The 15,000-nt window shown below is 40.2% G+C and overlaps 1 protein-coding gene across 1 annotated transcript in view; it reads right to left on the reverse strand.

The window, feature by feature from the left end:
* The window catches only part of dnajc17 (DnaJ (Hsp40) homolog, subfamily C, member 17), a 34,233-nt gene extending 21,165 nt beyond the window's left edge, over window positions 1-13,068 (reverse strand). The window contains exons 1-7 of the mRNA XM_026151924.2: window positions 12,832-13,068; window positions 4,336-4,405; window positions 2,596-2,654; window positions 2,396-2,483; window positions 2,133-2,209; window positions 1,366-1,483; window positions 682-731 (exon numbers count right to left, since the gene is read on the reverse strand). Coding sequence (XP_026007709.1) covers window positions 682-731; window positions 1,366-1,483; window positions 2,133-2,209; window positions 2,396-2,483; window positions 2,596-2,654; window positions 4,336-4,405; window positions 12,832-12,912 — 543 coding nt within the window. The 5' untranslated portion in view covers window positions 12,913-13,068. The remainder of the gene's footprint in view (window positions 1-681; window positions 732-1,365; window positions 1,484-2,132; window positions 2,210-2,395; window positions 2,484-2,595; window positions 2,655-4,335; window positions 4,406-12,831) is intronic.
* Window positions 13,069-15,000: the final 1,932 nt, after the last annotated feature.

Here is a 15,000-nt window from a genome sequence, read left to right on the forward strand (position 1 = left end):
GTTTGAATATAGAAAAAATGGCTGTGGTTAACTGTCTAGAGATTATATTCCATGTTATGCTTTTAAGACGTTCAGATGCAGGTATCTGATGTGGGAAGCCAATAAATTATTAATAAGAAAATATTTTTGATTGCACGCAGGGCTGCAATCTGAGATAGAAGCAGAGCCTCTGAGATAAATCTTGCAGTAAACGTGTCCCTGTCCATGCAACATGATTTGTGATGCTGTCAGTCTGGCCGCTGTTTGTTTTTTCTAGCTGAACACACAAACGTCAGGGAATACGCTGCGGCACTAGATGGCTATCAAATTTTAAAACCAGATTTACTGTCTAAACACATTAGCTAACATCCCATGTTAATACATGCAGACTCTGCTGTTTCCAGGAGGAAATATAATAAGACTTCTCTTAGTTTAGATACTGGTCTCCTGACGACACTGTGCCCTCTCAAGAGGACTGGACTTCAGAATAGCATGTGTGCTCAGTAGTGAGGCAACTTATGTGGTCTCCAATAATGAAACACAAATGGCAAAAGGTTTTTATCAAACTCCCCGCTGAGATCCTGCCTGAAATTTCACTCAGATATAGCAGTCGCTCCTCCACGTTACTGAGGGACCTACATTATTCTCTTACTACATATTTCACCCCAACCCTGACCTCTCTTCACATATTCTGAGCCTTACCTTCAATTTTGGGGTTACGTTGCTCTTGGAACATCTCTCCACTCCTGAGTCTGACAAAACGCAACAGAGGGGGGGGGATGAGACAGAGAAGTGAAAAAAACAAAGAAACTATTGTTTTCCTGAAATATTATACGCAAGAGAGCAGTCGAGGGACTAGTGCAGATAGACAGCAATTTTAAAATGGATGTCATGTGTTAAATGTATAGCTCTTGCTGATCCAGGGGAGGGCTGTGTGCGTGCAAATGGAAAAGACGCAGAAGACATGCTGACAATGCATTAGTAATTGTCCGGCCACAAAAGGGGTCTAGTTTAGGGCAGCAGTCAGTTGTTTTCCTAAGTATATACACGCTGCCTTCCTTTTGCTGCAAAAAATATTACCATGAGGTTAAAAGTTTGATGGACCGCTCTGTGTACGCAGTGATTGGCATCCCTTTGCTATCTTGCCAAGAAACTAAAACAGACCTCTTCCAATATAATTTCAGTTATTGTTATAGTCTATCGTGTGAATAATACATGGTGAGCCACAGGGAGCCTGGTGGCTGCTGTGGTTGTGCTGACACGACGAGGGATGGGAAACACAGGGGGTTCACCCCAGCAAGGCTTTGGGATGATATAAAAATGTCAGGACTACAATAAACTGGTTTAGCTAACTCAGACCAGCAAGGATTGGTCAAATGCATGTACTTCTCTGAGTGTGGTCTCCTCCGTGTTGATGTGCTTCTCTTTCTCTCTGGATCTGCTCTCTGATGAGCCTCTGCTCCTCTTCAAGCTGTCTGGATCCCTCCTCCCTCAAGCGGGCAATCTTGGAGAAGGTGCACATAAAATGCAGAAATGTGAATGAACAGGTGGCCAAGTGTTACGTGACAGCACATGTTAAAATAACAGCTGTTGGAATATGATCAGCTTTATTGCTCTGCAATTCTGTGTTTATGTCCTCTACTCAAGGAGGCTATACAAACCAGCTTGTTTCATCACTTAAGGCACTAATGCCTCGATGAAGTCAGAAAATGGAATAGTGCCACCTGCTGGTTATGGCCTCCTTCCTTATGTATATGCATGAAGCACCTTGAGCATATGGAAATTACTCACAGTGGAAGCATGCACACCATTTTTATTTATGGGTGTTCTGCACAAACTGCACCGAGTCATGCAATATCACCTTAATGACCTTACTGATAATTATGTCTGTGAAAAAACAAAATAAAGAGAGGAGCTCTTAGACAGAGCCTTTGTTCGTGACCCAAGTATTTGGAAGAGTTCAACTCAATCAGGAAAAACTATTTGATGAAAAACAGAATGAAAGCACCAGGGTGTGCTTCAGTTTTCCTAGATGCATTTTCCAATACAGCACTTATACCTGCAGTATAGTGAAATTTAAAATTTTCTGCAGCCTCTTAAGGCAAATTGCAGCGCAGTATCTTTGCTAATGTGATTTCTATAAAATGCGATACCTCTTCCTCGAGTGTTCTAGTGATCTGCACTTCCTCCTGGCTTTGAGCTTCTGCTTGTCGCTCTCTGGCCTCCAAGTCTGTCAAAACAACGCACACAAACTAATCCACATCTCCATCATATACTCATAGTATTGATTGACTGACTTATTATTATTATTCTTTAAAGAGGAAACAGTACTTCAGCATTAAAACTTGATAATTAGAAAGAAACACAAGATAATATCACTAAATAATCTCTGGGATGCGGCAGAAAAATGACTCACCAAGTTTAATTTTCTTTCTCTTGCTATCTAGTTTCTTGTTTCTTTCTTCTGCTTGTTTCTTGGCAGCACAAATCTTGTCATAAGCAGCCTGAAAAAAAAAGCGTTAGACTTCAAGATCACTCCTTGCTGGGCTTGCTGTGTCTCGGTTTACTTGAGGGCTAGGATCCATATTAGAGGTTACAAGACACCAGCGGTCTTACCTTGGCGGCGGCATCAGTTAGCACCTCAAGAGCCTGGGATAACTGGTGGAAGAGCTCAACTAAAAGAAAAAAAAAAAGACAGAATAAGAGCATTTTCTTGCATTACTGCCTTCAACTTTTATCTTGTGGGATATTACCTATAAAAAAGAAAAACGTGGCTAAAGGTTTACAAAAATTGGGTTGATAATTGTGCCAGTTTGAAACAAAAAAGACAGATCATAAAATTATACTGAAACGGGGAGACTGAGAAGGACAGGACACCTAATCCAAAAGCAGAGTTATGTCTACGAATGCCTCAAGATGATGGGACATGGAGCCGATACAAACTGCGACATTTGTGTCTCAAAATTTGCCGCAGGTCTCACGAAACTTGTTTCCTCCAGTGACACGGCCGTGCATTCCCCTGGCCCAGCCTGCTGCAAATACCACTATACCAGTTGTCATTTAACACACACGCACAGACAAATGTACACTGGGAGACCACAGTCCCCCCAGCTTGTCCTCCAAGCAGCACATTACTGCACGATACTAGCCAGGCTTAATCATTCACTTATGGGAGGCCTAACAGACTGATACTGTTACTCCCTGTGGGGACTGGCATTGCACACTAACAGAAGGCTCTCGAGATCGCGCTGCCAGCAGAGGCGGTCAGGTTACCTACATGCATATAATGGGCTGGAATGAAATCCAACTGGGGGAAACCTGCCATGCCCACCAGGCACCTCCGAGTGTCACAATATGGGGTATTTAGAGGGGAGAGGGGATAGTGGGGAGGGGTATCGTCAATCAGTGAAGAATTGTGACCCCTATGTCACCTCTTACATGCAAACAACCCTCCCCTGAGGGGCAGCAAGTCCCAAGACTTGCTCCGCTCTCGTGCGATAGAGTCCAATTCTCTTCATGCGCGGGTTCGAGTGTTGAGGGCCTCCAAACCACTACTTTTCCATTTCTGGGAAACCGACCCCCTGCTTTTGTGTTATCCCTCTCAACCCTACCAATTTCCTTTTTTTCCTGACATAATCAGAAATTGTCTGAACCATCCAGAAACCACATAAACCTAACTTGAAAACATACCTCGTGACCAGCTTCTTGTCCAAGGTGCATTTTTCCCCTATTGACAAAAAGCTATGCTGAGATTTTCTGGTCTAATTGTTGACATGCTGGTTGGCACCAAGCTGCAGAAGGACACATGAACCCAGGGAGGACAGAGTGTGGATGAGGGCGGTGAGGATGGTGATGCTGGCCATGTTTTTCTAGCTAAAAAGCTGGCGGGAGAAACATGCGCTGGTTGCCTTGCGACAGAGTGCTGTGGCCAGGACATCTGGCAGAGTTTAACGCTGTGAGAATGTGACTCTGGAGCATTCATTTTTGGCCCTGGACCTTAATGGCAACTCAGTGAGTGGTCATAACTAACTCCTCAGTGGCAACGGTCAATGCCTCAGAATGGAGACAGAAGACACATGAACCTGGGACACTCAGGGAGGGAAATTTTCTAAGGTTGTACTTCCTCCCACATAGCCCTCAAAAGGAGATGTATTCTCACCACTACACTCACCTGCTCTGAATCTGACAATTACCTGCACTATTACCAAGTGCGCAGCTAGTAAGCCAAGAGATGTGGATCTACACCAGAACTTCTATGCATCCAATCATCTGCATCTTTATATGCATCTCTGTCAGATAAGGTTTGGAGATCATGTGAGAAAACAGTAAATGCAAAACAAAAACTGTCTCACTCACCTGCTTTTGGGTTGTCTGGGTTCTTGTCTGGATGGCATGTTAACGCTTTCTGTCGATACGCTTTCTTGATCTGAAAAAGGAGGAGGGAAAAACCCCAAACATTACAAAGAGTGGAAAATGCTTGTTAGAACGCAGAAAAATGAACAATTCCCTTAACCTTCAGTTCTATTTATATATCCTCAAATCACAACAAGAGTCTCCTCAAGGTGCTTTAGACTTTAAGGTAAAGACCCTAAAAAATAGAGGAAAAACCCTAACAAACAACAAATGAGCAAGCACTGGCAACACTGGGGAGGAAAAACTCCCTTTTAGCAGGAAGAAACCTATTACAAAAAGAATAAAACAAAATGTAATGTCCCCCATATGAGGGCTCGGGGTCTTGGGAGGTTAAGCACAAATTTTGGGCACCGTGTAAAGATATAATTCTTACTGTGTATCAATAATTTTATAACGTTGAGTTTGGCCCAGAAGTCTAAGAAGTTATGGCCTCATTGAAATAATGCCAAAGACAGTAACAGCCTGACATAAAAACATCTGAGGTGAAATGTGGTCTTTAATGGAATTGTTTTGTTTGGATCAAACTGAAACTTTAAGCCGATCCTGTGCTTCGTGTCCTTTTGACATGCCGTTAATGGCTTCTAACCACTGTGGTACATACGGCACTGTACAAGAATTCAAAACTATTCTCAGGCTATTCCAGTTGTCAGATTGCAAGATAAATACGAAGTTGCAACCTAGTATTATTCTATCTTTATTTAAACAATATTAGATAGAATATGTCATAAAAAATGAAATCAAGTCTGACATAGTCTGAAAGCAGCATCCTTTGGCAGCTGATTTTTTAACTCTGGGTCACTGCTTGGAACATTAACCATTCATTGGTCCTTCTAGGAATCACTTAATGGAGAGGTGGTTTTTATTAGACGTCTGCTTCTTTTGAGAATGAAGGGAAACAGGAAAATTACCGCAGAGACCAGAGGGGGCTGTGGAGTCCAGCGCTTGAGAATTCTGCACAACCTCAAACGCACATGCTCATATACAGTACATGCATTGCATGCTAAAGTTTTGGCACATCCAACCCTCCCCCCCATACATACACATTAAAGAACAGACCAAACACAAACACTGACATGCACTTTCTCACCAGACATAATCAGTCATGCCAACATTCTGGATGTTTTCAAATTCTCCCTGTTAGCGCAAATCAATCTCCTGCCAGTACGCTTCGGGCCACAAAAACTGGGAGCCCCTTTGTTCATGTCTGGGAAGCGTTTGCATTGGATGCATTGTCTTCTGGCATATGCAGTGTTTCCCTGTAATTTGTTTTGCACAGTTTTATCTCTAGAACGCACGCCAAAACATACTGAGCTGACTTTACGTGGATGGATGGAATTGGGGGGAAGCACAATGGTGTAATTAATCAGCGTCCAGGCTTTTTTAACTGCAGCTCCAATGACAGTTAAGCACAGTCACACATTAGACTGGATGCCCTCCATCCAGGGTGCAAGAGCTTAACCTCTGACTGATTATATGAACCAAGCAAGCCTCCAGTGAAGCCTCTGGAGATAACTGCAGCTCACACAGCTCCTAAATGTCAAAAGTCCTTTCTTCTATCTAAACTGGATTGGGGTTTTGGGGGGGGGGGGGGGGGTCATTATTGTTCCAACAGTAAATGAGAACTTGGTTCAGTGAGAGGGCTTTTTGAGAGACTAGACATCATTAGAGGATATTTAGTCTTGCTGCTTGGCACACACAGCGTTCCTACAGATTGCGACTGACACGCAGGGCTGTGGACTAGAACCAAACACATATGCTTACTGTTGGCCTTAGCCTGCTTCCCCTGTATTATCCTCGCCTGTCTATTTCTCACATTCTGTTCAATGCACTCCCTATTATACCTTTGTCCAACTCATTTTAAAGTAAGATACAAAAAAGTGAAGACTCGAGTTTCACCTCAAAATTATACTCCTCTTCAACAACAGTTGCCTCAAGCACCATTCTTGTGATTATGCACTATATAAATAAAATTGAACTGAATTGCAAAGGAGTGAACTGCAGCTCCTCTCTGGGATCAAAACACAGCCTAAAAATGGGTCCTACTCTGTCCTTTTTCCCTCTACCACCGTGAGGAGTTGCTTACTGTGGATTTCCACAAAGCGCCAACCAACTTGCTCAAGATGTGCAGACCATGATTGAAAACAAGTCTACATCTTTCTTTCTTTTTTAAATCAGTGTTACATAATCTTCTGATGGTAATGCAGTTTAAGTGGAGATAAAAACAAGCCTGCACTGCATTAATGTCATTTTGACAAAAATTATTGTGCCTTGATGTTCGCTATATCGTACCTTGCAATACTGAAATGTAAAGGTGTGTGAGCTTTTGTTATACCACAGAGAACCAATGCCTAAACTGGAATAGAAACATATGTAATACACACTTTTTTGGAAGTATCAATCATGTCTGGAGTTGTTAGTAAACTGTAAAATAGGAACTTGAGGTAATCAGAGCTGTGCAATGTGCTTTCAAAATAGCATCAGTCTGTATTTGGAATAGAAAACACAATATAAATCATTTTTGAACATTTGAAATGTTAGCAGCCAAGATATGGAAGAGCTATGCCTTCCTTTAGCTTATGCCACTGTTGTAGCTCCATATATAGTTAAGAGCTCTTTTTCATTTAATATAAATGAAATGATATCTTTTTAAAAACAGATTTAGGAAGATGAAATGAGAGTGTGATCATTTTCTTGTAAAATCCCCCATAATTTAAGTTCAGTTAGCTAACATCTGGACCATGTGCCTTACCACTTTGCATTATCATTAATACATAATGATTTCTTTCTGTTGTAACAGGAGTTCAATCTTAAATTTTGTAGTGCATAAAGGACAGAGCACTGAGCACCGGCTGCAATTTTTTAATGAGCTAATGTTTTTGAACTTTTGGCATTTCTTATATTTAGATTAATCGGATTACAGCTTTCAGGACTTCCCTGAAGCAGTGAGGCAAAAATATTATTTTTCTAATGGGTTTTATAAAGTTGTTAATTGCTAAAAATTAACTAAATAAAATGAAAAGAACATGATCCAATTCAAGAAGAAAACTACCTTACAATCCCAGCTTTAAAAAAGTTAGGATTCTACAATGTAAATAAAAAATGGAATGCAATGATTTGCAAATCTCATAACCCCATATTTTATTCACAGAAGAACGTAGAAAACAAAGTCAGATGTTTAAACTGAAACATTTTAAATATTCTCTGAATAATATTAGTTCATTTTGTATTTGATGACAGCAACACATCTCAAAAAAAAAATGGGGACGGAGCAACAAAAAGCCGGAAAAAGCAAGTTTCTCAAGAGTAAAGATGGGCAGGGCTTCACCAATGTGCAAAAAATGATCTATATTTTGTGGAACAGTTTCACAGTAATACTTGTTATTATAAAATTACTACAACTTTGAATGTCTCGTCATCTACAGTACCTAATATCATCAAAATATTTCGAGAGTCTGGAGAAATCGCTGTGGAAAATCATTATTGGATGCCTGTGATCTTCGGGCCCTCGGGCACCAGTGCATTAAAAACAGACATGATTCCGTCATGGATCTTACACCATGGGCTCAGGAACACTTCCAGAAATCACTGTCTATGAACACAATTTGCTGTTGCATCCAAAAATGCAGATTAAAAATCCTGCAAAGAAGAAGCCATATTTGAACATGATCCAGAAACACTTCTTTCTTCTCTGGGCCAAAGGTCATTTAAAATGGTCAGAGGCAAAGTGGAAAACTGTTCTGTGGTTTAACAAGTTGGAATATAAAATTATGTGTGGAAAACATTGCTCCCATGACTTCCACACTAAGAAGGAGAAGGTCAGGCATGTTATCAGCATTCAGTTTAAAAGCCTGCAGATCTGATGGTATGGGGGTGCCTAATGAATTGGCAGTCTAAACACCTGGAAAGGCACCATTAATGCTGAGATTCAAAGCAACATATGCTCCCATCCAGAGGACATCGGGACAGACGTTACATATTTCAGCAAGATGATGCTAAACCGCATACTGCATCAATTCCAACAGCATGACTACATAATGGCAGAGTCTGGGTGCTGACCAGGCCTGCCTTTCACTGATTGAAAACATTCAGCGAATCATGAAGCAAAAAACACAACAAAGAAGACCTAGAATAATCAGGCAGCTACAATCTTATATCAGACAGGACATCGTTCCTTTTCCAAAAGTCCAGCAGCTGCTCTCCTCACTTCCCAGATGTTTACAGACTGTTGTTAAAAGAAGAGAGGACGCTACACAGCAGTAAACATGAACACGTCCCAGCTTTTTTGAGACGTTTATTTGTTTATGTGATTTGCAAATCATTGCATTCCGTTATTATTTACATTTCACACAGTGTCCCACTGTTTTGGAACTGAGGTTGAGGAATAGATTACTTCCTTATTGAGAAAACCCTTAATTTCTTTATCACAACAGGTGAATGTTTAACTGCACTCGAATTGGATCATCATTCATATGATGCACTGAGGAAAAGAGAAAATAAAAAGCAATACAGGCAAACACTTGTCAGATAATCCATTAATGGATTTACTGCATTTACTTCAAGTTCTGGTATTAGTATGATTAATTTACCTTTCCTTTAAATGTATCATCACGTTTATGCATAAAACAAAACATTTCAAACCCTTTAATAAATAATTGTGACTGCAGTCTTTCTTTACTCAGAAATACAGAAATGGATGCCAAAAACAGGGAAACAGAAAATTCTAAAACAGGGTAACCAGAGTTCATCATGAAGATAAGTACGTGTGATTTGATATAAAAGCAGCCTTTATAAAAATAAATACATCACCCGTGAGTTTATACTGTGTCCTTAATTCACATTCAGTCAGCTTCTCACATTCATCACCTGCACCTATCTGACAAGATAAACATGTCTCTGCCACGTCTTCACTAACAGCAGATGTTTGCCGTTGTCGGGAAGTACGTTTGGCCAGCCGAGCTGCTTGACAAGTACAACCTGTCATCACCAAAGTTGCTCTGGTGGAGAACAGCCATCTTGCATGTCATCATAACTCCCCTTCTCTCCAGTTCCTCCTCCAATCGTTTCCTTTTCACTCTCTCTAGGATCCTTCACGATATCTTGTCTCTACTGTGCCTCTGGAGCTGTTTTGTTAAATAATGCATGATTACTCCCATCAGTGCCATAACACGCAATCTTTAATTGATGCTGGAAGACCCTGAGCCCGCTGGTTCTCCACACTAGGAGCCAAAGCAGTGCAATCTTTAAGAAGTTGTGCGCATAAGTCTTCAATTGCAGGGCATCTTCCTATAGCCCTAATCCGGCCAATTACTCTAGCAATTATCTTTGTGCAGTTCACCGTGACCTTATAGGACTGGCTCTGAATCCATCAGTTGTTGGAAAAAATGAAAAACAGAAGAACTCCTGGACTAAAACCAGCTGCTGTCCCTTGTGCTTACAGATGATGAAAACTGTATTTAATCCTACTGTATCTTCTGTCTGTTGTAATTCAAAATATTCCACATTTTCATATGCCAATTTACTTGTTTCATGCATGAGACAGACTAAATGGAAGAAATCTCAACTATTTCCCACACTTCTGTTTGTCAAAGAATGAACCACAAGATCAGGGAAAGACTACAATCCTGGAGTAGGAGGCCAACGGTAGCCTAATAGTTAGTGCCTGGCAAAAAAAAAAAAAAAAAAACATTCTCAGTGCCGACCGGATACCCATTTGCTTCAGTTTAGCTGCATGCTCACATCTTGTCCTCATTAAACCAGTTTTTGGTGCCAATTATGGCTGACAAACTACTGGTCCCGGTGTAGAAACCCTTACTGTGTAGATGATTAGCTGCCTGATCAGCCATGGATCCATCCTCATTAATAACAATGTGTGATTCTTTATGAGATATTATCAGCTAGAAGAAAATAATAACAAAATACTCCAGAGAAAGAAAGGTAAAAAGAAAAGTGAATGTAGCCCTCCACTAGCAGCTGAGCATGGACCTGGATAAACAGCTGTATTTTCTGCAAGACACTGTCACGCAATCACTCAGGCCACCGACTAAACACTCGATCATTCAAGAACTTAGAGGGCCCTGGGAAGAGCATGTGGGAAGAGTAAACGAGAAGAAGCACGCAAAGTACTAGGAGCTGTTGGAGAAGTGCCAGGACAGAGGCTGGAAGATGCTCTGTGAGCCCAAAGAGGTTAGCTGTGGAGGTTTTGCAGGATGTTCACTCTTCAAAGTGCAAGCAACTGGGCGCTACAGGAGACGGAAGACAGAGAGCCAACCCCATTTGTGGCATCTGGGTGAGGAGGTCTGATGCTAAAAGATCCAAAACACCTCATGACCCCAAGAACCTCACTGAAGATGTATCAGGGAGAAACTGTAAGCACACTGTGGATGCATGTGCTTCTTAATGCAAACCTCACAGATCACGCTGGCATAAATAAATTAATATGCAGTAATCAAATTGTTTGAGGAAGAGCACTCATTTTGATTAATTCACTTAATAACAACTAAATCAATAACACCAACCTAACGGTAACTGATCTGGCAAAAACATCATTATGGTTTAATCTATTTCTTCAGTTATAACTGCTTTGTCTGCTTTAAGAGTGTATATGGCTGTATAACTGTGGAATACATACTTAGTGCACTAGAAATAAACTGCATAAAAATTGCTGTCCTGATTGCACGCTGATGATGCTCCCCAGTGCACTGCAGAATGCAATTATAATCTTAATGCACCTATTCTGACAAAGACTTGAAGAGGAAAAAGAAACTCATCAGTGGGGGCATTGAGTTTACAATGAACTATTACAATGCAATGAAATCACCTGTCCTTGGATGCTCTGAGTGGAAGTAAACCATTCAAGCGTGTAGTTACTGAAACACATTAGGTAATAGGTACATTAAAATTTAAGTAGCTGAACAAACCACAAGAAATTCTGTGTGGTCTTGGCTGTGGACGAGCAATCTGTGGTAGGTACAAGTGTTTAACTGGTGACTGGTCTTTAGAAAAAGCCTTCCCTAGCACTATAAGCATAACGTAAACCCCATGAAGTCATTAAATCATAAACTCTGAAGTGCCAGTTTACATGGCATTTATCAGCCAGCTAAGCGCAACGAAAGGTCAGCAGCAGAGACGCTAAAGAGAAACAAGGGAACATGAAGTATGCAAATCCCCTACGTCAAGGCAGTGTTTTACAAGCTATGGCTAAAACCACATAAACAGGCTCTGGGATGAGCTTCTTCCTCTTTCTTTGATAAACAGTGTGCCTAATAGCTGGGATAAGTAGCTCATCTGATGACATCTCTCTTCACACACTTGATTGATTTTTGAGACCCTCCCTTCTGACTAAACGCACTACACACACATGCACACAAACAAACCCACTATCTCTCTCGACCATCAACAGACCTCACAGAATCAGCCCCCCTCCCTTTGGAGCCTAAATTCTACCCAAGCCACAACCACCAACTTCCTTAAGGATAATCCTCTGGGGAGGACAGAACTTTGAATTCCAATTAAGAAATTAACTGCCTCCCTCATTTTGGCAGCAATTTTAATTTCCCTTCAGGCCTGTGGATTCGGGATTGTGGAAACGGTGAAGAGAGGTGGTTGCAGGGAAAATGCTTGATTCAGGGAATCATGGTGAACCACTCAGAGATGAAAATTTGAAGCGATGTTGGGGAAATGCTTCCAGGGTTGATTGCAAGAACAAAGAGAATTTTGCAAAATTCTGTTTCCAATATGCAGAAAAGCAAAAAACTAGTTTACCCACAGCAGTAACGCACATGTAATCAGATGTTTTCAGAACCACACCAGCTTTCAGGAGCTAAGTATGTTGATTTAGCTGAAATTACAAAAGAAAGATATATATATATATATATATATATATATATATATATATATATATATATATATATATATATATATATATATATATACAGTCAAAAACCAATAACTGAATAATCACACCGAAATTATGGTCATAGTTTCACTGTAAAGGGATTTTATGTCAAGGCATAGTACTAAAGGTTTGCCTGATGCAACACCCCCACTCAGCGGCCTTTCAGAGTATCACAACGGTGTAAATGAACCATTAGCCGGTTTGTCTGTTATATGACACGCTGGACCTGCATCTTTTATAGTTTTATCTTACGTTTATCTCACACTGTAAAAACAAACAAACAAAAAACCTCTTCACCATTTACACACACATACGATTAAAAGAAATACTAATCTTCATAGCAGAAAGTTATCATAGCCTCTTGCTTCGTGACAAAAATGTCCTAAGACAACAAATTTGCATTATTTATTACTTGATAATAAATAGTCTGGCAAATAAAAATAACAGGTTGCAGCTTACAATGCGTTACTTACAAGCATGGTTATCTTAACACGGCTATTTTTAACACAATGACTAAAGCTAGCTTTAAGTGCTAGTTTACACACCTCTTTCGTTGTAGCAGTGCTTTCAACTCCAAGTAAACCGTACAGATCCATCTGTAGGATATCTTTAGCCTTTCCGGACATTTCTGCCAAAACGCGCTACAGTACCAATACACAAAAATAATAAATATACCACTATTTAAAACAGCTGTTTTGCTAGCTATTTAGCTTCGTGTTGTGGTTCCAGGCAGCATGAGTATGACGTCCTCAACCTTTCAACCAGGATGTGCATTGCAAACTGGGTATTGTAGTTTTTGGGTCTCCTTGCTCTTCTCTAGGTTCCTGAAAAGCTCCCTCACGGAATTTTTATTATTTTTACTGTAGCGTTTATTATTTTTATATCCGATAAATTTTTTCCACAAGTATTAATCTTCTAAAATCTTTTGACCCATCTGTGGGCTCTTTAAGGGCTGTTCACGCGTGACAAATCCCACATCCAAAGCTTCACTGCATAGATGGCTATTTTTATCTTGCTGTCAGGTGTGAAATTAGTTATTTAGAACAATATCCTGCCTGGCATTAAAGGCCCACTGTGTATTTAACCACAAGACATAAACGGTATTTAACATTTTAAATTATTTATTTTGTTTAAGTAAAAGAGACTTCCTGTGCCATACTTATGTGCCTGTTTTCTATCAGCATATTGTTCACATTAGCCTCATTTTACTGTATTTTTTGATATTGCTAATGATGATGTTCGGGGATTAAAAGCCACATGTAGGCTCCTTGTTTAAATAAAATACTGGATTTCATTAATTTTGCGCGCACACGTCCTTCCCAAGGCACCCTAATAACATTGTTTCGACATTTAAATTTGGATATAAAACTTATCCAAGCCCATCAAGATCAACGAGACCACAGCGTCTTCTGGTGGACGAATTATGTAACAGCAGGCAGCACAGTACAGTACACATTAACACGTTTACCTATGTTTGATTAAGTTTAGTCCACCAAGAAATGTGTTTACAAAAGCCGTGTTTATATCGATTTGAGGACCCAGGCTCCACCTTTATTTCCATTTAGATTCATTGTGTGGCCCACTAAACTGTCATTTTAGCCCATTAAACTTGCTCCATCTTGTCTCTGATGCAAAATGTAAACAGACACCTCAGTGCTACATGTGGTTTTTTTCCTGTGGATATAAATCCATCTGTGGCCTAATGGCATAGGTTTTACATATCTGTTAACCAAGATGTGGTCTGAGGCTGCACCACTTCCTGTAGGGAACTTCCCCTGACATGTACAAAAACAGCTTTCTTTTTCTTAAATTTTTGTGGGGGAATTTTTTCGATGATGAAAAAGCCACCTGTTACTTACAGACGGTTTAGAAATATTGTGACGACTCTGTCCCTTCAGATTGTGTAAAAAGGCAGGCTTCTTTCAGTTTAAAATGTCTTTGCAAAGCACAACTTTTTTTGTCCTTCAGGCACACTGAGGATAAACAGGACTGAAAAAGAAGTCATAAGATGTGGCCCAAGTATAAAAGGTTATCCAACAGGACTAGTGCAACAATGTTTCTCAAAGAGTTAACCCCAAGGCAGTGATTTCTAAACCATAAACTAATACAGTCATGGCAAAAAATAAAGTACACTCTATTTCAATTCTAAGGTTTTACGTATCAGGACATAATTTATAAAAATCTGTTTATTACTGGGTCTTAAAATTGTTTAAGTACAACCTTAGAAGAACAACAACACATGACTTTATTACATTATTTATCTGACAAAAAATAAACCAAAATGCAGAAGCAATATATGAAAAAATGAGGAATGTATTTGCACACCTTGATTATTTTCTTTTATATATATTCTGTTGTAGATTTACTGTGTCCTTATGATAAATGACCCAATTTGAGCCAAGGTTTAGCTGTCAAACAGATCCTCACATATTCGACTCCAGAATACTTTGGTATACAGAGGAGTTCATGGTCGTCTCAGTGACTGCAAGGTGTCCAAGTCCTGTGGCTGTAGAACAAGCCCAAATCATCGTCCCTCCACCACCGTGCTTCACAGTTTGTAAGAGGGGTTTGTGCCAATCGATGTGTTTGCTTTTCACTGTGCATCTCCACTTTGTTCTCACCTGTCAAAGCACCATTCCAGAAGTCTTGTGGTTTGTCCAGATGCAACTTTGCAAACCTGAGCCACGTGCCTTATTTTTAGAGAGAAGAAACTT

The sequence above is a fragment of the Astatotilapia calliptera genome, chromosome 19 (assembly GCF_964374335.1).
Source record: "Astatotilapia calliptera chromosome 19, fAstCal68.1, whole genome shotgun sequence".
In the NCBI taxonomy this organism is placed as follows: Eukaryota; Metazoa; Chordata; class Actinopteri; order Cichliformes; family Cichlidae; genus Astatotilapia; species Astatotilapia calliptera.